The 25,622-nt window shown below is 41.0% G+C and overlaps 1 protein-coding gene across 1 annotated transcript; it reads right to left on the bottom strand.

Moving 5' to 3' along the window:
- Positions 1-18,532: 18,532 nt before the first annotated feature.
- On the bottom strand, positions 18,533-22,861 carry cenpx (centromere protein X). Its single transcript, XM_080904676.1, has 5 exons — positions 22,797-22,861; positions 21,753-21,804; positions 21,619-21,672; positions 21,439-21,527; positions 18,533-19,749 (listed from the first exon to the last, which is right to left on the bottom strand). The coding sequence occupies exons 1-5, from the start codon at positions 22,830-22,832 to the stop codon at positions 19,735-19,737; spliced, it is 246 nt and encodes an 81-aa protein (XP_080760802.1). The 5' UTR covers positions 22,833-22,861; the 3' UTR covers positions 18,533-19,734.
- Between the last annotated feature and the right edge of the window lie 2,761 nt (positions 22,862-25,622).

Below are 25,622 nucleotides of genomic sequence, written 5' to 3'. Positions count from 1 at the left end.
AGATAAATACCACAACATTTTTATAAAGAAATGCTTTTACTTATCTGCTTTTGTTTTTGTTTTGTTTTTTACCAAACTTAAAGCCCAGTAGACCCCCGTGTTTCGGAGTATGTGTTTGTTTGCTTGTGTGCATGCTTGTGTGTGTATGTGTGCTCCGATTGGAGGTGGGGGGGGTTATTACTGCTTCTTGTTGGTTGCGGCACAGTCCTGTCTGTTCTGTGGGACATCTGTGGGTTGCGTGATGGGCTTTGTGGAATGGTGCTCTGTTAGTGGAGTTAAACAGGCACAGTCACGAGCTCTACCGCACGCCATGGGCACAAGTGGCCTTGTCTCTTTGAGGCTTCATATACACGCACATCTGACAAGTACCTACAGCCTAAAAACACACAACGGCACAGATAAACAAACATGAAGCCGGTCTAGCTATGAAGTCAGGCAGATATCCAGATAAAATTTCAGTAATACTGAATGCAGGGAAATGTTTCACGAGAGGAAGCCAACCTGGCCAAATCTCAGAAAGCTATGATTGAGTTGTCTCGCAGCTGCCAGTGCTGTATATTTATTTTTTATTGGCCTAACAGCATGTTTGATACATTCTGACCACAATAGCACCCAACATTCATTTATTGGTGATGTGTGTGGCCGTTTCTGACTTTGCACAGCAGCCAACATCTTAGTTTTATTCCCAATGCGATGCTGTCCAACACTTTAATAGCTGCCTTTTTATAGTTATTGATTTAGTTTATTTGAGGATGGAGTCTGTGTGTAAGCATTTTATCTCCCTCCTGACCGTTTGTCAAAAAACAAGCCATAAACGTCCCTGGAGGCGGAGAACAGAACAGAGAAGCTACCTAACTGCTCTATTAAAAGTGACACCGTACCTTAGATAAGATATCCAGTTTGGTGGGAGATGGCTGCTAAATGCTTTGTACTCTGTACAGTTCTCTTTTATTCTATATCTGAAAAGCTGTGATTACCCATCACACCATATGTCAGACCCAGATAGATTTTAAATGATTTTTAAGGGCATATGAGGATAATGAAGACCAGAGTGTAAACAGGCCAGAGTGAAGTTAAAAAGGGAGGAAAAACTTGAGATCAAACAGTCAGTCATTTGACTTTGATGTTCATGTCTTTCGTTGTGAGTTGCAGTAGTTTCAGACTTTTTATTAGTCTTTCACAAAGACGCTGCACATCTTCTCTCTGCCACCTATTTTTCAGGTGCGCATTTCATGTTTTACTGGCACGAATGCTCACGGTCTTCCCTAACTTTTACCCATATATTGCTGCACGTGATGTCACCCGTTGGTTTCTGGACTTCACATTTTGAAGCTTCAGTGTCAGCGTTTTAGCCACTGCCATGTTTTTCAGAGCCATAACTTACCATACTATGGAAAAATTATGGTTACACAAAGGTAGTGTGTTAGCAGTTGTTGTTGCTCCATCAGCTAGCCATGAACGGCAAAGTTAAAGACTACAAAGTGAAACCGAGCGTTAAATACTATCTGTACTTCTCTTTTTTTTTGCATCTGTCCCAATACCACTGTTAGTTAATTTCCTGTTTCAGCTAATCTGTTATCCAATCAGCATTCGCCAAACAAACAGTAAAACCTACGGTGATCACACTGGATTTTGGAAGACTCTATGTAGCATTTTGCCACGGTCGCAGTGCCCTAAATTAATCATTAGGGTGGGGTGCTAAGGTAGCTTATCCTGGATAGCATCTACAAATTATATAGATACCATGCCCAGGCACAGTTACCTGCTACTTTGTGCTACAACTCTACTAAGTAGAACATTAGCACAAACTTTATGGATGGGCTGTACCACAAGGATGGCTATATTATTTGTAAGTTAATTCCATTAAAAATGGTGCGGAAGTACAGTGACTTCAATTAGTGGAGGTTAAACCAAACAGTAAGTCGGGGGTGTTATAATGGAAAATCATGGACAATGGTCTATCTGATTTTACTTAGGGCACCTCCTCCTTAACATGAGTCTAACATGAGCACCAAACCATCTGAACTATACCCACTTTGGTGCTGAGTATGGGAGGCCCAGCTGGCTTCGCAGGCAGGTTGTGTCCATCAGAGCTCTCGGCCTTTTATGAGATTACATGAAAGTGTGGGAAATACAACAAGCGTTTGATCAGCGTAGACCATGCTGATTTACTGGTGAACCCAACACCTCAGCTTGTACCTGGCAGAGCATCACCTACAGCTACCTGAGAGAAAGATGAGAGTGAAACACACACAGCCCCCAGCATGTCTCTTTCACGTTCTGGCAGTTCACTACAATGTCTTTAAGTGGAGTTTTAATGCCAGATCTGCTGTTGCTATCCAACCACAGGGCCTTCTGCTTTATCTTTAATGCTAGAAACTAGTGAGCTAATGAAGAGGAAATCTTTAACTTGTGCGAGACATTCACATACAACAGTTTTCTTGTCAAACAAAATGGAAAAGTCTGTTTTTTATTTTTGGGTTATTACATCATGGTATTACACTTCACCTTTGAAGTTGTCTTATTTAAGCACGGTTTTATGACTTCCCACATGTTTGTGCAGAGTAAATAGTTGATGGATGATTGCAATACTTGCACTGGCAGTCGGCAACTTAGAGCAGTTTGTAAAGAAGCACCTGGGTAATCACCAGGGTAATATTTGAAAACACCATAGCTTTGTAAGAAAGCCAGCGAAAAGCTAAAAGGGACTCGCCATGCTTTTTGATATTTTCAGTAATGTACTGTCATGCTAAAAGGAAGTAGGAGATTTTACATATGAGAGCATTATACAAAAAAAATCATCTGGTTCTTACTAGGTCTTAAAATCATTAAATTAAGAGTTTCAGTAGGTTGTAGAATCATTAAATAATTGCTAACATGCTAACTGAGCCCTGTAGCCCTGTAGAGATGCAGCTCTTGCAGCTCTGACCTTGGGGGGGGGGGGGGGGGGGGGGGATTTTCTGGGACGTCCACTCCTGAGAGGATTGACAGCTGTTTTGAATATTTGACACTTTGGATGTCTTACACTGTTGAATGATGGACTTCAAATTGTATGGAAATGGCCAATCAGAATATAGCTTAAAGAGAGATTGAAGAGCTAAAATGATTTGTTGTACATGCAGGACACACTGAAGGGCTGCATGAAGGCCAACTGTAAGATAAAGATGATCTATTACATTCACTTGAGATTTTTTTCCCCTATACTTCTTCACTCAGTCAATACCAAGGCTACTAAAAAAACTAAAACAGATTCATATGATTGTTTTCCACAAAAGCAGTTCGTTTTGTTTTGTTTTTTCATTGATTGCTAAAATTTAGCTTCTTTCCAAGTCTGGTGTTAATAATTGATTACATAAAAATGTGCCCAAAAGCCACATAGTAATTTGTTATATTCGTGCCCTCTGCTTTGTGTCCAAAAGATGTGCCTTTGATGAGTGAATGCCTGACAAAGATGGAGACAGACGAGAAAAGACAGAGACCCACTAGAAACCACAGTAGTCAATGGCATGCTTTACAAGAGACAAAACATCGAACAAAAGGAAAATAGGATAAAGGATGTAGTTGCTTCAAAGGTCTTACTGTAAGTGTAATTTTCAAAAGGGCTGGGTTGCCCCCGTTCTGTAATTAAGTTCTACACACTGGGTTTGTCTGGAATTAAAAGGACTATTGCCACTTTTCAACATGGATGTTTTTATGTGTCTATGTTTGTCTGTGGTGAAGGATGAAAGGGAGATGCCGTTCCCTGTCTCCTGAAAACTCTTTACACCAGTGGAAAGTAGACGAGGAAGAGACTCTGTGGTGTTTGAACTTGTGTCTCGTGCCGTCCTAGTCTTCAACAAGTCAACAGAGGTGGTTTCATTTTTATTGTGTTCTTGACACTATGATGCTTTTGTTTTCTGTCCGTAATACTGGCCAGATTGCCCTAGATCCCAGCACTGTCGAGAGGTCTTAATATCTTCTCTTCGCTCTCATGTCCATATAATTTGATCATATTATATCATGGAGAACTCGACTTTCATGTTGCAAGTTAAATAAAGTGTCTTACATGTTCCTATATTGCGCAGTTTCCAAGCATTTATACATATAATTCATTGTCTTTGCATAAATCTCATGCTCTGGGATGTATGTCTTCACTTTAACAGTAGTGCAGTGTCCTTTGCTCTGGAGGAACCAAGAATGACAATCTTTTTCAAGTCTCTTACAAAGTGAAAATCTGATGACAGTAGTTGAGACTAGCGGACTGTGAAGCATTATCTGTGGTTCCGTGGTTTCTTCCTCAAAGTACAGCTCCGGGGCAGATCTCAGAGTTCAATCACAACCCCTGCTCTGCTTCCAGACTACTCTTGAAATGACAATGATACACTAACGTCAGACACGGGTGTTTTGCTTGAAAAACCAAGGAAGAAAAATAATAATGATACAATAAGACGGGGCCTGCTGATTTTCCTGGAAGCCGAGATTCCCTGGAGCCGATGGAGGGAAGCTTCGTTGCTTTTCTAAGTCTTTCATACATGCACCAGACATTATGTCTTCCTCGTGAAGGATAGTCTGCAGCATTCTTCAAAGGCGCTTAAGATGTATAATTAATAACGGAAATCAGTAATTTGAAATTACAGCAGAGGACACTCAGGTTTCTTTGAACCCATCAAAAATTGGATGAGTTGTGGTCCTTTAATTAGTCAGGACTAAGGAAACTGGGTTGGGTCTGTCTATCCTCTACCCAGCACATACCGCAAGCACCTCCACCCAACACCCCAGACTTAGAGGAAAATGAGCGTTACTCCTAATATGCAATCATTTTCCTATTATTTAACCCCATAAAATGTGAAGTGAAGTCATCATTTGACACACTGATCCTTAAAAAGATCTCCTCAATCAGAGTTGGCCTGTGATGAAAATAACATCACCGGCAATCCTGAACAGCAAAGACTGCTGGTCTGTCGTGGGGTTTTTCTGTCTGTCGGAGCTCTAAGATGAACCGCAAACCTCAACCAGCAGCTCACGTATCCCCCCCACCCTCACCACCGCCCGTCTCTGATTCCGGCCTTCGTGGTTTGTATATCAGGCAGCACAGATCAGCCATCGCATGCTCGTCTGAGCTCTGCCAGCTTTGTTTACATCTCTCCCTTCCAGCTACGACAGTCAGAGGTCTTTCAGAGAGACAAGCACTAAATATAGACCAGACCTGTCATTATCAGGATCATTTGAGAGAAAAGCTGCTGTTTTGCTCGGAGCTACTTTTTCCAATTATGCGATAAGCCTGCAACACAAACAATGACATGGAGTAGATTGTGGTAGCGTGACCTAAGTATTACGTCGGGCGAATTATCTGTGATGTGGCAGTTAAATTGGGATCTTCGATCCATAAAAAGAACTAAGAACTTGTACTTGTGGTGCAGATGCTTCCATCACTTAACGCCAAACAAAGCAACACAATGTCAGTCAAGTCAGGGACAGATTTTGAAAGTGAGTGTCCTTCTTTCATTTCTGTATTTGCTCTTCCTTTGAGTTTTCGCTGAGAAGCAGAACATGCAGCAGAACGTGCGACCAGTCTCACGTTCCTCTCTAGACTCTGTGGGTGGTCCTATTGGGTGGGTAAGGGGGGTTGATTATTCTGGGTTAATCTTTTGATTACAATTCAGTATGGTCCTCTTGAGAGAGCTTGAATGAACTAATTACACGAGCGAAGGCAGACAACTTCTCAGTACTTGCTTGGCACTGCTTTCTCAACATCTGTGGACATCCCATCGAAAAGATAAAAATACAATTAAAACTGTTTTGTCTTGTATTTATGTAACAATGCTTTTAAAATAATATGTAGATGGCAATGAATAACTGTATTCATACTTGGCAAGCCCAGCTGTTTGATTGTTTGTGTGTGGGTCTGGGAAGAGTCTGCGAAGGGTTAGGGTGATTTATAGAAGAAATGACATAAGAGCTTTGGAAAAAAGTTTAAAAAGATTAATAAAAAACCACCATATACGCAAATGTTTGGGCTGTGTGACGCAATCATCTTTTCAGGGAAATCCAAAAAAAGTGAAAAAAATGGAGGGTTGCATATGTATCATTTTTTGCAGGAGTGTGCAGCCAAGTTGTCGCTCCAACTACGAGCAGCCAAGATGATTTTTACAATTTGGGGGGATTGGAGGGATTCACCGTCTGTTGCTGTTGATGTGTGGCGATGAACAGGTGCGCACGGCTGCACGAAAGGCAGGAATGTTGTTTTTCCTGTGAGGATAAGGGTACAATTCATGGGGGATACTTGCTTCCAAACCCATTTCCATTCTTTTCTCCTCCCTCTTCACTGTCCCCTTTTGTGCCCATTTCCATATGACCTCATCTGTGTTTGATTTTTGCCTACTTGAAATTGGCCATGGGGTTAACATTGAGTCTTTTGATCAGTCCTGCCAGGAATTAGACTTGTTTATCTTGTTTATCTGATGATGGCCCCTTAATAGGGGGGCACACATTTGGCAGGGGCATGCCTTGATGTGGGCTTTGATAGCTGCAGGACACAGAGAGAAGAGAGGACCAGGACTCTGTAATGGTCGGAGGTGAACGAAAGACGATTGCAGATGTGGCTCAAGGGCATCTGAACCTTGTCTCTCTCAGCTTCTTGCCTCCAAAACTTATCTGACCCCTTACAGATGGTCCCTCATCATCATCAAAAGGCGCAGCTATGCAACGTTCTTCCTCTGCGCTTTTCAACCTAAAGAGCGCCTCTCTGTAGCTCTCAGAGATTGACAGTTATTAATCTGCACCCTGACGGCGTTTCTAGGCAATCTGTAAGGGCAGGAAATGGCACATAAGCAATGGGCTCCTTAAGCGAGATGTTTCCCTGTTGCTCTGTTCATTGACTTGCTGATGGAGATGGTGTGGGTAGATGGTCAGGCCCCATCCTATCACTTGCGTGGCTCGACCTCAGCCCCTTGAAATGAAAGCTTTCCTCTCCTGCACCACAGCTGGGCTCCAGGGAGCCTGCAGAGGGCCTGTTTATTTGTGCAACAATGTAATCAAGGGGTCTGTCGTTACAAGACCTAGCCTTTGCACCTTTCCTCTCTCCACCAGTTTCATTCTTCCTTTGGTTTCCCATCAGCTCCCCTCCCCTTCTTTTACCATCTCTCTTTCACCACCCTCAGTCTTTTTCTCTGAGCCTCATCATTATCCAAATCCTTTTGCTGACCCTTGTTGACCTTAGGATTTGTTTGATGTGGTCCTGGCAAGGAGAGAGATGAAGTAGTTGGAAGTTTATTGTTTAAAGGGGAGATTTCCATGATTGCGGTTTATAAAATAAACATATCTTTGCTTAAGAGGCTGTTGAAGTTTGCGTGTTTCTGTGTGTGTGTGGAAGCAGGAGACACATCGCTTGTGTCCGTCTTCCTGTAGGCGTTCTAGCTGACGCGGGTCGACGCATAGGCACTTTCTCCCGTTCCAATCAAACGCAGAGCGCCTCACATGCCAATAATTTTTCATGCCGCTGTTTAGATCACGAGATTCCTGCAGTTAAAAGGCAAGCGTAAGTAAACAAGATTACACATGTGGCCACAACATTGCCGTTCTTCTGTCCACTCAAGTGCCCTCTGTGGGAAAAGGGCGTGTTATCCATCCTTTTCATGTCGCGTTTCTCACGGATGTACAAGAGAACCTGCGAGGGCATTGAGGTTTTGTCCAAATACATAGAAATATTAAGCCAAACACAAGGCTTGAGAAGAATTCCGTCTCCTGTTATGCAAAACTATGTACACGAAGCCATTTTTTGCAACATCAACATTTTTATATTAAATGCATCAGCACTGAGTGACGGGCAAAAGGTGAAGCTGCTTTTTGAAATGATATTGATATGTCTACATCTAAAATTCTATCAACTGGGTGTTTTGAGAGAAAGTTCACAAGTTATGGCATGTCCTGATTTAAATTCATGTATGTTTACATCCTTAAGTTTCACTTTGCTTAAAGCCTGTGCTTCGTCCTGCTCTCTCATTGAGAACAAATTCCTGGTGCTCTGCAAACCTATGCCTCTTATTTCCCTGTTTGTCTCAAAAGACAGACAGGCGGGTTAGTTTTGGGCTGGGCTGCCTTCTGAACAGCATCTCCAGTCTGCGCTGCTCTGCACTGAAGAAGCAACTTGTTTTTCAACTGGTGGTTTTCTTGAGCCACAATGTTTGATGTGGGCTTCCCTTAATCACACAACATGCTCTCTAAACATGAACTACATTCATCTTTGCTCCGCGACTTCTGGTTTCCCCCCACCACCACCACCATCCTCGCTCCCTCCCCTGGTTTTCCGCTGCTTTTGTTGAGTTATTGTGCAACAGAGTAGCGAGACAAGAAGAAGACAGTGGCCTTGATCTCGATGAAGTGATTTTGATCCGGCCAATCCAGCAATTAGCCTACTGAGGGAAGAGTGAACCTCTAATCCTTGATGGGACACATGTTCTTTGTAGTCCTAATGTCTCCCTTCCTACTATGTCCTCATCCCTATCTGATGGGACGCAGAGTAAGTATTAAACCAATACCTCAGATTGAAGCCTACCATTAAGATGGAGATGCTGTGCTCTTTGAGGCTAAGGACTTTTAATTATAAGCTGCGGGCCCGATCTAGTTGTGTTTCCTCCATCTTGCTGAATAGAGGGTTTGCTCAGCGCTGACTGAAGACCTGGTGCCAAGCTCTGGAGTCAGTGTGTCACTGGCGGGCACTATGTGGGTACGAGACAAGGCTTGATGCCACGCCGAGCGAGACTCTACAGGGCTCCCACATGGGGGCAGAGATGAAAGACTTTTATCTCCCCTTACCCCTCCCACTGTCCCCTTTCCCTTGGAGCTCCGACTGGCAGGGAAGTAGGTGAAGAATCAAACTAGAGTAACCAGACAGGTTGTTAACATATCATCCCGTGATGAAGCTTCAAGGGCATCCCGCGAGATCAAAGCAAAGCATTCAGTCCAAAAGCATGACATTGTCTTGCACAACAATCCAACTATCCTCCAATTCAGCTGTCACTGAATGAGGAAGTGGTCACGAACAGCAGTGGAGGCCCTCTCTCTGTCCCGTAATGGGCTTTGATGATCCAACACAAAGAAAGTGTCATTAAGGTCTTATGCAAAGTATAATGTCTTTTTTTCATTTGTTTATTGTTGTCATCAAACTGAGAATGACCCAACCCACACCTTTGTGTATTCACTTAATGATGACGGATATCCGACAGCTTTCTTTCTCTTTCTTTCTTTTTGCTTTCTTTCTTTCTCTCCTGCTGTATATGTAGTTTTCGCTTCCCTTTCCGGGGTGCTGAATATCTCCATTCCCTCGAGGATTTCTTTAGTTTTTAGTTTAGTTTTGTTTTTCAGTCAGCCAGCAGCTCTTTGATGTTGTTGCCTGGGTGCTGCTTGACAAAAGAGCCTCCATCAGCTGGACTTAAGGATGGGGAGGTGGGGGTTAAAAGAGGGGATTGGTGAATAAAGAATCAAAGTAACTGGAATGGGGTCTGAAGGCGGAGGACTCCATGTGAAACTGTGAACCATGTAGCCCTCTAAAATTTGGGCCCAGAGTTCACACTTGTTACTGCTTTTTCTTTCTTTCTTTCTTTCTTTTTGGCTCTGTTCTCTTTTGTGTAGCATGTCAGTGTCTCCATAAGTCTGTTTGTGCCTGGCACTGTATGTTCTCATTCTTTAATTCTGCCAATGGGACAAAATGGCCCATATTTTACTCTTTGGAATCAGGTGTTGTGCACGACCACCAGCTGCTCCTGGACCTCATAAAAGTTTCTTCTCTCCGTGCGCTGATCGTCTTAATGCCACATCACTCTCTTTTGCTGCTCTCTCTGTCCGCATATCCACGCACAGCAAGGGCTGCTGGTGCCACTGCGGCCGCTGACACCCCCACAATGAAAGGGGGGACAGTCTGTGCTCCCTGAGCCCATCAAATCCCCACAGGACCACTCTGGTCCACTGGAGGCGAATTCAGGCAGCAGCCTTTGGTGGTGCCGACACAGCAGACCTCATTCACCAAGGGTCTCATTAAACCTGACAACATCCCCGCAGCCTGGGTTTTATTGTTCAGCCAGCTTAATGCTAAATGGCAATTAAAGGCATCACCAAGGCGCAGGTATTAATGCCTTTGAGGAGTGTACAATCTTTGGAAGATAAAAATGACAGCTCAACAATAATCAAATGTTTTCTTTTGCCACTGGAAGAAAAATTCACGAGTATAAGATATTGACCCTGTTTAATCATTATTCAGAATTTACACCCTACATATAACATACACAAACGCAGATTTAAAATTCTAGTACTTTATCAGTCTCCTCCTTAGAGTTGCAGCTCTCTGTGTCTGTGCATAGCAGCCCTGCAGCTTATGGATGAACTTTGATAAACAATCCTCCCTCTTGCGTACATGTGGCTACTTTTCGGTCCCACAAAAATGTTAACATTGACACTTCAAAAATGAGAGTCCAGAAAGTTTATCTTTTGCAAGGGAGTCTCAGCTTACTCCTAACTTTTAAACTTGTTATTTGAAGTGATATCAGTAAAGCTGACAGGAAATAAAAAAATTTCCCAAAACACAATCAGTGATAGCTGGCGCCCACAGCTGAGTCAATAAAAACTAAAGAGCCAGAACCTTCTATCAGCAGTTAGTTAAGGCTAAGAACAGAGCTAAAACTCATTGATTTCTCCGTACAGTCCTCATGTGGCCAGCAACACTTATCCGTAACTGCTGGATGTGTAATTAAGCCAGCACATTCATTACATGCCAGTGTTGCACTCACAGCTTGTTTGCTGCCCTCGAGTGGCAAAGAAAAATCCACAGTCTTGAAACTGTTAAGGGACGTTTTCAAGAATCATTAGTTTGTTTGTGAATCTGTAACTGCTGTAATAGAAAAATCAAAAAGAACAAAGAGCAATCAGATCCCGGCGGCTTTGTTTCCAGGTTGTTTTCTGCTATAATTAGCAGATCAAAGTATAATGTTCTGTGTCACTTGTTTAACTCATTCCACATATACAGTCTTCATAGTCTGTTTAGATCCCATGCCCGCGAGGCCCACTCCTCTGTGGATTACTTTTGAACATACATCTTCACTTTGTATTTATTTGCTCGCGTGCAGTCACGAAACAAGCAGAGGGTAAAGAGCATGGGCTCCACATGCTGGAGGGGCTCAGCTATGTAAACCACTAAACTTGGGTTTGCAAACAGCTACAACTGGGAATGGTCATAGCACAGATGAATGAGAAGCGTGTAAACAGTCTGTGAACCATCAACATGTACCTCGGCAAGGAGCAGGGATGCAACTGTAACATCTGTCCCAACAATTCCACTGGAGAGTAATTAGGCCATATTTATCGGCAGCACAGGAAACAAGACCCAGAGGTTACCTTATTGCTGTCAGGTTTAACACAGCTGATTTGAGATTTGATTTGGACAGTAAGAGATGTTAGAGGCCTGGCTGCCTGTAGACGTATTTGTGAATCTCATGCAGCAGATTTTTATCGCTGGTTTTTGATTCAGAGAAAGTGCAGCAATGTACGATTTCACTAACTCTCCCCAGACTTCGAACACACTGCGAAATCACAAAAGGAAGTCTGGCAATCAACCGTGTCTATGTTTATATATCCCTTTCATTACCATTTTTGAGGTTTTTCCATTAAAGAAATCACGTCTGTAGTCATATAAGATAGACTTAAGTAGTTTATTTAGCTGTGGATGAACAAGGTCTGCTTCCCTTCTCAGCATCAGCAGTGGCTGTGGTTTTACATTGCTGCTAAGCATTTAACCTTCCTTTTCATATTGTGACAATATTTCTTCAGCTAAGAAAGATGAAGGAAGGAGATACGGGTGCCGTCAGCAAATACAAGGTTTCATAACCTCAGAAGCACAGCGAACGGCACGTCCAGTTCTCTCTGTGTTTTGACTAGCTGGGTCAGCAGCACCGCACCGTAAGACTCCACTTTCTGTAAACATGTTACCCATGACCTCAGCGGAGTGAAAATGTATCCTATGAGGGCTACAAGTCGTCTGATTGATGCTAATTTATATCTAGAAGGAGTAGTTTTATCATTATTCACAGGCAACAGTTTTGTACACTCTGCTTTATTTTAATATTAAGTCATACAATTGCAGTTTTTTGTAATCTGTAGTCCACTCATTTAAAGTGCAAAAACGGCAAACATTTATCTTCAGTTTTTTTTATCACTGTGGTTCATTAACTAAAACAACAAATTGTCGGCTTTCCTTACACATTTGAACAGACATTTCACTTGATCCTCTTGTACTTGGTTTTAAAGATAGTGTAGTAGTTTTGTAATGATTTATCATTCATGTATTCAATTAAATATCCTATAAGTCTAACATTCAGTAGCATCTAGCTTCAGAAGCTTATGGCAGTAACAACTCTTTGACTGTTTGATTGCATGCAAAATTAACTTTCTGCTTCATTTTGCTGCCTGTTCAAGTTCAACTTTCACATAGATGCCCTAATATTGTATATTGTCTCTGCAAGATGTGTTAAACAATGATTGCACAATGCCCAGACCCAGAGACCCCCAAACCCTATGATTTACACCACCATGCTTGGTGTGAATTTCTTCTCAAAGAACTTTAGCCTGTCCTGATGACCAAAGGATTTTTTCCCGGCCTTTGCAACCTCTTCCTGTTACTGCATCCATTTCAAAAGTCACCTGCAGAGCCTGGCTTTACTGAAGTGGCCCGTATTGGACAAACTGACCGTTTAAAATTGACGGCACTCAATATATTTCAAATAATTTCGGGATCTTTTTAAATTCATTCTTAATCTTACTGAAGGCCTTAGAGAGCTCTTTGGCCCTATCCCCCAAAAACACATAACAAAGGCTTTAAAAAAAGAAAGCTTTTAAAGACAGTATCTCTCTCTGCAGCGATCGTAATGTTTGGCACCAAATCTGGAGCCTGTGATTCTTTATAGACTTGCACGTGTGATAACAAAGTGGTATATTTACCTTTTTTGCAAGTCTGAGCTGCGTCCGTTCATTTTTATTTAAATCTTTTAATATAAAATATAAGTTACTATAAATATATTTTTTCTGCTGTGCTTTAATTCCATGTTTCAAAGAGGATCAATCCTCTTGAAGTATTTCTTCAAATAAATTAAGTCAACATCTTCCTTGAGATTTGATTTTTCACATTTTAGATTGAGTCAGTCGTTGTGCGCCTCTGCAATTTCATCGGCTAATAATTCAATTAGTTATTGATAATAATAACAAAATACTGAATCAGTCAATACCAATTTGCAGAGCTAGTGTTTTAAGTCAACTTGGATCCTATTAATATTGTAATGGCTTTTTTCTATTTACTTTTCTTTTCTCACTAAAATTTAATAAATTTCATATTATATCATCGACGTCCCTATGTGACACTTTTTCTTTGTCAAAGGTCTTTACCCAAACCAGAAAACTGAAAAAATATATATATATATTTATATATATATCAGCTAACCCAAATCAAAGCACATTCCTGATGAATTGTTGTTGCTGCACACTGCAGTTCAGCTTATTTAAACATTTAAATGTCAAATGGGAGACAGGCATTAGTGTGCACTGTATAGTTACATGGTTAGAGCCGGAGTGTTGGGAATCTGGAACATCTAACATCCTGCTGTAACACTGAAATGCCACATTAAAGCGCCTGTTTTCTTCTTTCAGCCTTTTTTTTTCCTTTTTTTTGTCTTTTGCCAGGGAGCAATTGAAAGTAATCTAATTCCTCATTTCCACGCAGCTCCACAGCTCAGTGATTCAGGTTCCTGTGCCAGGGGTGGTAGATCCCTGGTGCTGTTAGTTAGTAAGATCAGCTTTAGATTGGACGAAATGGAAGAGGACCCGGGGACACCTGGCCTTTTCTCTTTGGGCACTCACACATGTCATGGCTGTGCCTCTTGACAGAATCAGAATGCAGGATATTGCCCTCCCATTGATGTGCGTCCTGAAACTCCTCCGCCTGTGGAGTGTATCCAACTGCTCCTCCAGGATATCTGGTTGCAGTAGTCTATGCTTTTATATGACAGAATCTTAGCTGTTAGAACAAATGGGGAACCTACAGATTTTAAGCATGCAGACAAATAGGGAGCTTTCTTGGCCACTTCTGTCCTTTGCAGCAAAATATCACCATATTAAGAATGACTGCAAACAAAGTCATATAAAAGAGAAAGGAGTCCTCTAGTCAGAAACCATAAAAACCTTTACACAGAAAGTCAAATTCAAAGAAATCTCTCTCCTCGTCTCCTTCCACCTCTCTCTGTCTCTCTCAGTGTTTCGCAAGATATTTGTTTCACGATGGGCTGAACATTTGAGTGGTTTTTGAACTTGCCGGTGCTTTTGTTTTATGTACAGAAAAGTTAGAGCACCAGCTCTTTGAAGCCCTTTCAAATTTATTGTTGTTTTTCCAGGAGAGCTACTTTTTCTTTTTTTTAATACAGCTCATTGTGAGTGGATCTGCTCTTTTGCTGTTTTTGGAGAGGGCTTATATTTTATGTCTGGGGAAATAAAAGCATTACCCTGTCTGTCGGATAAAGAGAACATACTTGCCTTCAAAGATGAGGCCACTTAAGTTAGTACCTTATTAGAAATTGCCACTGAGCCAAGAAAAGAAAAAGAAAAAAAAACGGGCGATTTGCCGGCATCGCAGAGCCCTACAGTATCAAACATCACTGCACACCCGACAGTTTGAGCTTCTCTGCAGTCTTACAGAACACGTTCAGAAATAGGTGTCAAAGAAACGCATTTTTAAAAGCAAAGCTTGCAGTTTTGAATTTGCTTGAAGTAAAATGCTGCTATATATACACCACGAAGGATATGTAACAGCATATGTAAACATTTCAAGTTGTCTTTTTCATATATTCTTTGGCTTTATTGGACAGATACAGTGAAGACAAGACTGACAGAAAGAGAGAGAGGGAGACATGCGCCAAAGGGCCGTGGGTCGGATTCAAACCCAGGCCGGCCGCTCTCAGCCATGCAGCATACGATTGCCTGCTCATCCAGCTGAGCTAAACCTGCACCCTGCTTTTTGTTTTTTTAATATGTGACAACAATAAAGACTACAATATGTATTTAATCTATTTTATTTTAGGAGTGTATCATGATTTATCTGTACCTATAAACAGTAACCACCAGCAGTAACTGTCCTGAGTTGGGATTTCAAGTTTTTTCACCTTTAGGACCCCCATTTATGTGAGCACTTGTACTTTAACATTTGCAGTCTGCAAATGTTAGCAGCACTAGCACTCCTCAACTGATCGAGTCAGATTGTTGATGCCCAGTTCCAATCTAACACCCTTTTTTTTTTTACAGCTTTAAGCTGACAAGCATTATTCTTACACTTACACTAGAACTAGTTACACTAGTCAATCACAGAGTTTTACTACTGTGTGATTCTTCTTCTTGGGGTGCTCTTTTAAATCATGTGACTAAAATTAATGTTGTTGCCAGCATGCTGTGTTACAGCAGCCTGATAAAGAATAAAAATAGAACCGTCTACAATAAACAACACATTTAAAATAAAAGTGCCACACACCTGGTAAAGGCCTTATACAATGAATATAAAATTAAAATGTATGAAATTTTATGCAACTCTATCTATAAGTTAGTCACTTACTAAGACTCACTCCACTGTTAATGCAGAAAAAACTACCTGGGCGTCAGTGTAATACCAAGATAGATCTCCCTACTTTGAACCTGTATCAAGGGATTACTGCCCAAGTTTGCACAACATGGCAGACAGGAAGCTGTTAAAGACAGGGACCAACACTGCATCCTGACCTCTAACCCTTAGATCCTGACCTCTCCTGCAATCTGACATGATCCCTTGTCTACATGAAAGCTGTCCTGTTGACTCACCAGGGCTAATTTAGAGTTCCGGGGCCCCCGACCACTGTGAGGACAGACAGTCGACACGCTGGCCTCTGGAGGAAACTTTAGACGGACTATTTTGACCCAACACAAACACACACACACAAAAAAAGCTAACGTACGCTTGACTTTTCGTTACGCTGTCCTCTCTCAATTTTGAGCTTTTTGAGAGCCAGGCGCATGTGAAGAAGCGCAATGCTAACACCGTCAGTTCGACTGTCTGTTATTCGTCTTTGTTTTAATTTGGACGTCAGAGTCGGGCAGCGGTTCACCAGTTTTGCCCACATTTTTGGTGTTATCGTAGCGAATATTAGCCCTTTGCCAAGGGCTTCACATGTCAGCTGATGAAGTCTTTTAACAAGTCTAACAAAGGCCAACCTCACACTGTGCCACCTGCCACCAGCTAAAGAGATTTTGGTCATTACTTGGCTTCTTTTTAAATATCATCAAACATCGGCCCTTTCATCATTCCAAGTGCGTGACCTTCAGGTTTACTGCTTCTCTAAGCATGACTGACACATATTGTGAAGCTCAGTTCTGGAGTATTTTTATATCACCACTTTTGATGGGACCTAAAAATAGAGTTCTCTGCTGACCTCTGCTCCTCAGCAGCTCATTTGGGGTATGAGTCCACCTCCCGCACGTCACCTCAAACGAACTGCTTCTTTATTTTTAGATGCTCCCAAAATTAATTAAATGGTCTTGTTTCGCTGAGTTTGTGCAGTGTTATGTAAGGGGATTACTTTGTTGTTATTTCATATCCAGAGACCAAATAGGCCACCACACAGAGGAGGGAGGTGGACACAGACAGTAAAGGACTTAGGGTGGAAGAGGAGGGTGATGTAGTTAAGGTAGTAGCGCAGGGCTCCAGAAATAACCCTGCCGCCGGCCTAATTGTACATCTCTCTTGCTCCCTATTCCCTGTCCAGCTGCGTGCCAAGGTCTTTGACCTCATCATCCACCTCACTGGTTCCGGAAGAATCCTTTCCGTCCCCTAGGGCCCCTGTGGCTACCAAAGCTCCAGCCGATACACGGAGCACAGCAGCAAACCATCTTCTGCCTCAGACTAACAGCCAAGCGCCACAACCATTTAGGAGTGATCCCAGCAGAGCGCCCAAGTGGCTCAACCCGCCAGGTATGTTCTTATCATCCCCAGCACGGGCCCGTGGCCGCTTAGTGGGGCCCGGGGCCTCCCAGAAACCCACATGTCACAGCAGTATGTACAGTCAGCAGAGCTGCTGCCTCAAAACACACATGAGTTTCCTGTAAAACACACACGCAGTAATCGTCTGCTACCATATTTTGTCTTTTTCAGACAGCACCATAAACACTGGTAACTTTTCACGAGTGTGAGAGTTACCCATGGGGTATCTGAAAGGAATGCTCCCACTCTGTCCTCTGAAGCATTCCTCCATGGTTAGGCAGTTTCATGCCCACGAGGGGGCCACAAGGGCCTCTTGTCTCCTAATTTATCACAGCCTCCGATGAAGCACAACATCCATGCAAGCACATAGAATAAACGAAAGCACAGACATCTAGGAACAGACGCCATGCGTTACATGTTTATTTATGCAAGTGCCTCCCAACATGCATAGATTAAATAAAATGGCAACAGGCCGATAACACCTGTCGCCACATTTGGATTATGATTCTCGATTTTCAGAATGGCTTTTTTCAGAACTAAATGTTTAAAGAAGCTGAAGGACTGCTGCCTGAAAAGGGTTCAGACTTGCAGCATTAGTAATGGCAATGTTCTACTTGGCACTTTAAATGGTTTTTAACACATAATCATGGTAAAGCTAAATATTTTATGGGCCATGTAAGCCCTTGACTTTGATGTAAGCTCATACTCTTTGACTGGTTGAATGTTGCCATTGCAAAAAAGCCAGCAATCAGGGAGAAAGGGGCGTATTATGATGACATGTCATAACCTTTTGCTTTGGGCCTCAGAGGAAAGGAGCTTTGAGATGTCAGAAATTTGGAGACAGAGACTCTAACAGAAGAAAAACACCACCGAGTTGTAAATGGAGAATTAAGGAGAAAAATCTGACATAATCCTGACATACTCTCGCAGGGACACTTTAGACAAATGCAGACAACTCCACCCCAGACAAACATTACCATGAACCACAAACTTATCAGAGCTATGTAAACATCCAGCTCTCTTTAAAGTAGACAGCCACATAGATCAGGCATTCCTAGAATGACAATAACCTCAGTTATATTTAATCATAATGGGTCAGTTTTGTCATTGACAGTCCCACTGATTATTAATTAATTTGCCAAATTTAACAAAAAAGATGAAGATCCATCATGGCAGTCACAGGTGCTTCTACTGACATTGACTGTGGATGTATTGAAGCCATGCCGAGTGCCCGATCCCACGTGCGGCGCTGTCCAAAGACCAGGCAGGAGCTGGAGACAGATCAGTCTCCGTCTCCTGGGAAAAGCTTCTCACTGCGGAGCTTCTCCAAAGCGTCTGGACTGGCTGTCGACACTCCCTGCCTTTAATGTATGATCAAGAAAAGCTTTAACTCATTACTCTCTACAATGCCCCTCCCAATTCTTGTCCTAACTGCTTTCGTATGTTTAATAATACCGACTTCAGATGAATTTTTTCCACTAACACGCATAAGGAGGGGAGGAAAAAAAAAACAGTGACAGATCCAAGATAATAATCTTTTTTATTTTGTGCACAAGAATCAACTGTTGGGAAAGATCCATTTCAATTTGAGTTAATCTCCACAAAGGCTACGCACAAAACGAAACCCTTTACAATTTTTTTTCTTCCTCTGGTGATGACTTAAGCTGTGCTCAAGTTTTTTTTCTTTTTTTACAAGAAAGTGTGGTCTGGAAGTTACCCCTGGGAAACACAAATCCAGCGTGAGCCTTACTAAAAAGATGCTGGGTCAAATTCCAGGTGTCGTGTCCTTGAACACCTATTCAGGGCTGGATTCTTGGTTTTAGCCTAAGTTGGTTCCAGGTGTAAACGTGAGTAGCATTCGTAAGTCACCCAAGAACCCCACAAATAAGTACTGCGAGGTGTTGCACAGCGATGCTGACTCACAGCGAGGACGCGTTGGTCAAACACACCGCTGGTGGAAAACCATCAGAGCCGCTCAGGTTAGAAAACCCCACATTACCCTCTTCCTTGTAGGCCCAGCTTCACCCCCCGCCCTCTCCCTCCCTGTGCTGTGATGAAAGTAGAGAGAGCACCTCCACTACTCGCCTCTTTTGTTTATTTACCTTCAGAATTACAGCCTGCTCTTCTTGGACCATGTTCCAATGTGTTTTGTTATGTTTCCCTTCAAATAGAATATCTACGCGTGTGGTCTCTGGCCGTGTTTGGCTAACACACGCACACATACGTGCACACACACTCCCATTCAACTTTCCCCCTGTGCCAGAGGTCCCCTTTGCCCTCCCCCCCTCCTCTAACTAAACATCGCAGGACAGCAAAAGGGAACTTCAAAGTGGCCAGAGGGGGTACTCCTTTTTTCCTGGCACTTGTCATCATCTAAGGGACTGGCTGCTCCCCTTATTACTCTAATTGCTTCCAACTGCTCCAGGAGGCTTTGATGAAGGGCGCCACGGAGCATGCTGGAAGCACCTGTTGTTGCACACAGGAGCACAGGTGGCCCTTATTGGTGGTGGCGTGGTAGCGTGCGGATTGCAATGGGGCTTCCTGCTAAAATCGTGCAGCTCCAATAAAAACATAATCTCAACGTTATCTCAGATTTGGGGATTTATGAAACTGCAGTCATACTAAAAAATGAAAAGTTTTAGCTGGTGGAACTGTGGAAGGGGGGACTGTTGATCGAGAGACATCTCAGCAGCACTCTGGCTCCATCTTGTGGTATCACTGTGCTAGAAGTCCAGAAGCTGTGTTGGAGAAAATTGAAGAAATTTGAGATTGTCAGACAGCAGACATAAAAGTCTTTTGCAGAAAGGTTAAATACATTTGAGATTAATGATAGCTCTCATAGCATCTACACATTTAAGGTTTTCGTTTACGTATCCCCAGAAAAAATTTGCATTACCACTCCATTTCAAATCATCACATTTTCTACTCAACCATCTCCAATGTGCCTAAAAGTGTGAACATATATAATGAGTGCTGCAACATTTCAGCTTCATATATCAAATATCTTTCCGGATTTTTTTCTTTTCTAAAAGGCCATTCCACCTACTTTCAGGCCTTTTTTTTAATGGATTAAAATCAGAAGCAGTCATTGAGCATAAAGACCTCAAAACCTATTAAAGATAAAAGCTAGAATTTTTCACCGCCTTCTTTAACCATCAAAACAAAGCAGGATCTGTAATTTGGGACTGATACATGAAGAAAATCTCAGAGTATTTGGCTGTTAAAACATCAACAAAAAAAATCAAGCTCTCCTATAAAGTTCCATATTTGAGCACACGCTAATAACAAATGCACATTGCAAAAGATTAGTATACAGATGTTTTTATCAATACTGCAAAAACACTTTATAACATTCTACGTCTTAAAAATGGCATTTGATAAAAAAGCTTTGTTGGATTGAGAAAAATAAGTTAAAAACATCAGCAGATAGTCTGCTCTGAACAGAACACAGTTTTGTAATTTACAGATGGTACAGAGATTAGATTAGAAAATGATTTGTCAAATATGTGCATATCTTTCATTTTAAAGGCCTACTCTAGCTACTGTTTCAAGACTTGCTACCCTGGAAGAGTTTTATAATTCAGTTTAATTACAAGACACCAAGTTTAAAATATACTTAGAGTTACTGAAAGCTAAACAATGTAGGATTTTCATATATATTACAATTCTTGTAGCATTCATTCTGGTAGTCAGTACCAGAATACTACCCATGTGACATGAGCTACTAATCCCTTTTTAATTAATCTTAATTGTTTTACTATAAATACTTAAGAATGATATTACAATACTTGTTGAGCTTTTCATAACTTAGTGTATTTTAAACTCCAGGGCAAAGTGCATGCTTACAAAGTTATTTTCTCAGTTATAATTAGATTACCATCTGGAAATTACAGAATGTTCTTGCATTCGGATGAGGCCATTTACTGATATTTTTGTTTTTGTTGTACAATATTGCCATATTGGATCATTACTGCATGAAAGGTGAATGAAAACAGCATTTTTGCAACTAAAAATTTTATGTTAAAAAGTACTCTAAATACTGTGCTTTGCATCACTGTGAAATATGCCTAAATACCAGTCAGACATAGTCACTAGCTGTCTATTGCAGTGTCTACTGCCTTAGATTTCAAAGTGAGAAACAAAAAGCATGAAGGAAGTGAGTAGATGGACCATTTAAATATAGATAATATTAGATAGTTCAGCAGAAGACCCATGATGATTTTGATTTGTAGAAGCTGTTCCCGAACCATACACAAAGTGCAAAAGCTAATGCAACAAATATATTTTACTGCAAAGAAAAATAAAAACTTGCCCAGTAATCCCATTATTTTTAAGTATTAGCTGTAATCTGGGCTAAAGATAAGACTATGCAAACAAGCGGAAATAAGTGAAACGAAAACATTTCTTGAGCCTGTTGAGCCACATACCAGCTGAGGCAGGATCTTTTCAAAATGTTCAATGTCTACTTGGTCACAGTCCTCAGATTCGGCTTGTTTCTGTGATCTCACAGCAGCCTCTGAAAAAGGAGATAACAGCTTCAGAGTGTTATCATTAGCCAGTCTGTTATTGTGTCTCAAATGTTGTGCAACTGTGTCAAAGCTCCTTACCTTGCACGAACACTTTAAGCATCTCTACCATGAGCAGTGTGGCATCTCCGCTTACTGCAACACAGTGGCATTTCATCAGCACGGTCACATAGAGAGCAAGACGTCACTGATAACAGCATAGTTATCCCACTCACGTTTTGTTTTGTCTTCTTTGAAGAAACTAGACAAAAGTTTGCTTACTGTATCCTGTGTGCAGAACAGAGCACATAAAGTGGGAGAGTGTATTAGTCATAAGGTTTTCCACTGAGTAGCTGGCCAAAGAAAGTACACTCAACAAAAATATAAACGCAACACCTTTGTTACTGCTCCCATTCCCCATGGGATGGACGTAGAGACCTAAAATTCATCCCAGATACACAATATAACCATCCCTCCCAAACAGTGGTCACCAATAGCGCAAAAAACTGCACATTCCAGGGTGGCCTTTTGTTGTGGGCAGTCTGAGGTACACCTGTGCACTACTCATGATGTCAGATCAGCATCCTGATGTGGCACACCTGTGAGGTGGGATGGATTATCTCAATATTGCAGATGTGCCCACTACCACACATTTGGACTGATTTGTGACCACTGTTTGGGAGGGATGGTTATATTGTGTATCTGGAATGAATTTTAGGTCTCTACGTCCATCCCATGGGGAATGGGAGCAGTAACAAAGGTGTTGCGTTTATATTTTTGTTGAGTGTATTAGTAAAGCACTAACAAAGCAAAACAGACACGATTTAGTAAAAATAACAAATGAACGCAACACAGACACAACAAAACCTGCCTGCGTATCCACTTTTGAAAAAACCCGTATTTGGCTTTCAAGCTAAGTTTGTCCGTCGAATTCCTTCTCGAGTTTTCGCCAACCAAACGTCTTTGGTGAATTTGGCGATTTAAAGGGCTCTCCGCTGTCCGCGCAAAAAACGGAAGTTGTCCTGGAAAGTGTGGTCTTAAAGCAATCGCTAGGACCCAGTCTTTTATTCGGCGTGGTAGTTACAATGTTATTCCCCGCAATATCTGAATATCTTAACAAGATGTAAAGTGTTAGCTGTCGTCTGACAAAACATGTTGTGTTTATATGGTGGGCGTGAAAACACACAAGTCGGCGACAAAGAAGTTCGCTTTTTTTATTAAAACACGAGGGGGGACAAGCAGGCATAAACACTTAAAAACAAACGGCTGATTGCTCCTACCTTTTTAAAGGAAATTTCTACGTCCTTTTCCGCCATGTTGTTTTTACGCTGTAGAAGAAACTTGGCGCTCTACGTAGCGATTGGCTGTTGACCCGTGACGCAAAACTCATGTAGACGGTACAGTACACAGGACTTTTACAGAAAGATTTGAAATTTTATATATATATATATATATATATATATATATATATATATATATATATATATATATATATATATATATATATACACATACATATATATTAGATGTATTTATAAATATTTTTCTTGCTATATATAATACACAACAAAATAATATAAACGAACAAAAATATTTTGGTTTTCGCAAATAGTATTTCAAATAAAACATTTACCATAGGAGGAAAAACAGAAAAACAGCAACACAGAAGAGCACGAATCCTTTGACTTCTTTGTATTTATTCCTGAGCAAAGAAAACCAACAATAACTAATATTTTCTTACAACTTCACAATTTTGTCTTGTTACCATAAAGTCAACAATCATGTCACATTCACCAACAGTGGCTGGACAAAGGAATACATGACTAACTTCACTTATAGTGTGACATCTGTAGGTCCTTTACAAACATTTAACTAAAATGTCATAAACACAATACATTTACAAAATATACAATAAACAAAAAAATATTGTTTAGCCAGAAATTCACAGTTATGGGTAAGTAAGTAAAACTTATTAGTAAAACTAAGAGAAATACATACATAAATACATGTGCATTAGGTTGTATGTTCTCATGTATGGTACTGACATAACAACCAATGCCCTCAAGCTGGTCAACTTTGGATCAAAGCTTTGTTTATTCATTCATCTTCGTCTAACCACTGAGCATCTTCGAGTAGGTAGCCAAGACCCATTGAAGGCCGTGGTCGAGGTTTAACTGTGGCTCCATCAACCCCTTGCTCTGAATCCTCCTCACCCTGCAAGACATTTTTAAAAAAAATATTATTTAATTATGATAGGCTGTGATTGGAAAAGTCCCTAACATAAAATAGTTGTCATTTGCTCACCTTGAAAGTAACAAAGCGCCTCACTTTAACTTCTGTTCCACCGATATTGTGAGGACCGACCCAGTCTGCCATGTCTGCTTCTTCCTCACAAGAAAACTTCACAAAGGCCAACGATTTTTGTTTCCCAGAGTTGGGATTCTTCCTAATCTAAGATCCAGTATAAAACAGAAAGTATTTATCGCAGGTCTCTTGTAGGAAAAAAAAGCAAACCAATAGTTTTTTTCTTCAGTCTTTACTTTGCATGATTTGACGGTGCCCCATTCTCGGAAGTAAGCTTGTATATATCCTTCATTTATATAGGGATTCAGATCTTCTACAAGCAGTCCATGTTCCTGTTAAATAGCAGAAATTCAAGAGCTTCATGAAACATTTAAACATAAAAAGATAAAAGGAAATAAAATGATAGCTTTGCTCAAAGATATGGGAATGAGAAAAGTTGTTTACAAGTTCATATTGCTCGGCCAAAAGATCTATGAGTTTTTTCGGAATACAGATGTACGGCCTTTTGTTAGGCGCTGTCTTCATGCCGCCTGGGGGAAAGATGAGCAAGAAAATTATAACATAGAAGGGTGATGCATCTAAAGCAGTCGCACAACAATTTGTAATTTCATTTTCTTTAAAGATGAGACATGAAATCAAGAAAGCCCTTACTTACCAGAAGTCATTGTTGAGAGTCGGATGTGAGACAAACCTGCACTTCAGATTAGACCAAGGTAAAGAATGAAATAACCTGCTGCAAAGTGGGTTAATATGTAAGGTAGGAAAACTCCTCCCACTTTCATTCTTGTGTTTTCATGAAGGAAAGTCAGGAAGAATTTTTGAATAACTGTTCAGAGTTACCTAACTTGTTTAGCAGCTAGGGGGAAACTGTATGGTGGCTAGGGACGGCTGGCATTACTGAAAACTTGTTAATGTAGCAATGTGCTAGTTAACTTACTGTATTTGGACATGGTGGTACGCAGGAGCAAGTTGTCATATTTTTAGACCGTTGGTTCATCCAGCTGGACTTTTCTCATTGAAACAGTAAAAAAAATGTAAATAAAATAATTATAATATTTTTATTTCTTTTGATGAAACATATTCCTTCAGATTTGGCAAATGTTCTTCAATTGTTCACTTGAACTCAAGGATGAACTGACTAGAACTTGGTGGTCTATACCATGAATATGACTCAATTTGTTTGTACTGGAAAAGAAGAACAACAAAAAGATCAAAGAACAACTTCAAGTCAGCTCAGGTAAGTTTTTACTCACATAACCTTTATGTGTTCTCAAAAGGTTTTACAGTCAGGCAAAAGTCGTTCTTCACTGACAACATATCCAACAGGACCCCACTTTACTTTTTCTTTCGCACTTCTGCATATTTTACCGGTTAAACAATGTCACGTGGAATGTGTTCTTAAGAAATCCATTGTGAAGGTATTCATGATGACTGATTTTAAAGAATCTTGGGTTGTGTGTTGTGTGCTAAGGTCTCCATATCCGGATATGTAAAATAAAGATCATTTTTTAAAGTAAAAAGACCACTTTTGAGCCGTGTCTTTTTGGCCGTAAAGAATCCGAAAGAACCGGAATTTAACACTTGCCATCAGATAAAAGAAACAACAGGGACAAAAACAAAGAAGAAATTTTATTTTGTCTTGTCGTAAAATACATTGAAGATCATTGTACACTGTGATAATAAAAGCCTATAAATAAATATTAATAACCCTGCTGAGGTGCCAACTGTCAGTGATTCAGTTTTCAGAGATGACCAAGATTAACATATATTTAAAAACAGCAAACTTCACGGTTACTGATTTT

Source organism: Rhamphochromis sp. 'chilingali' (assembly GCF_963969265.1).
Source record: "Rhamphochromis sp. 'chilingali' genome assembly, chromosome: 15".
In the NCBI taxonomy this organism is placed as follows: Eukaryota; Metazoa; Chordata; class Actinopteri; order Cichliformes; family Cichlidae; genus Rhamphochromis; species Rhamphochromis sp. 'chilingali'.
The sequence above is the reverse complement of the archived record's forward strand: the minus strand, read 5'-3'. Positions and strand labels throughout refer to the sequence as shown.

Bases quoted from the DNA above. Each gene is read 5' to 3' on its own strand.
- cenpx (XM_080904676.1), bottom strand. From the start codon at position 22,832: ATGGCGGAAAAGGACGTAGAAATTTCCTTTAAAAAG. The intron at 21,805-22,796 runs GTAGGAGCAATC...TTCTGCACACAG, and splicing joins TAGAAATTTCCTTTAAAAAG to GATACAGTAAGCAAACTTTT. The intron at 21,673-21,752 runs GTGAGTGGGATA...ACTGTGTTGCAG, and splicing joins CAAAGAAGACAAAACAAAAC to TAAGCGGAGATGCCACACTG.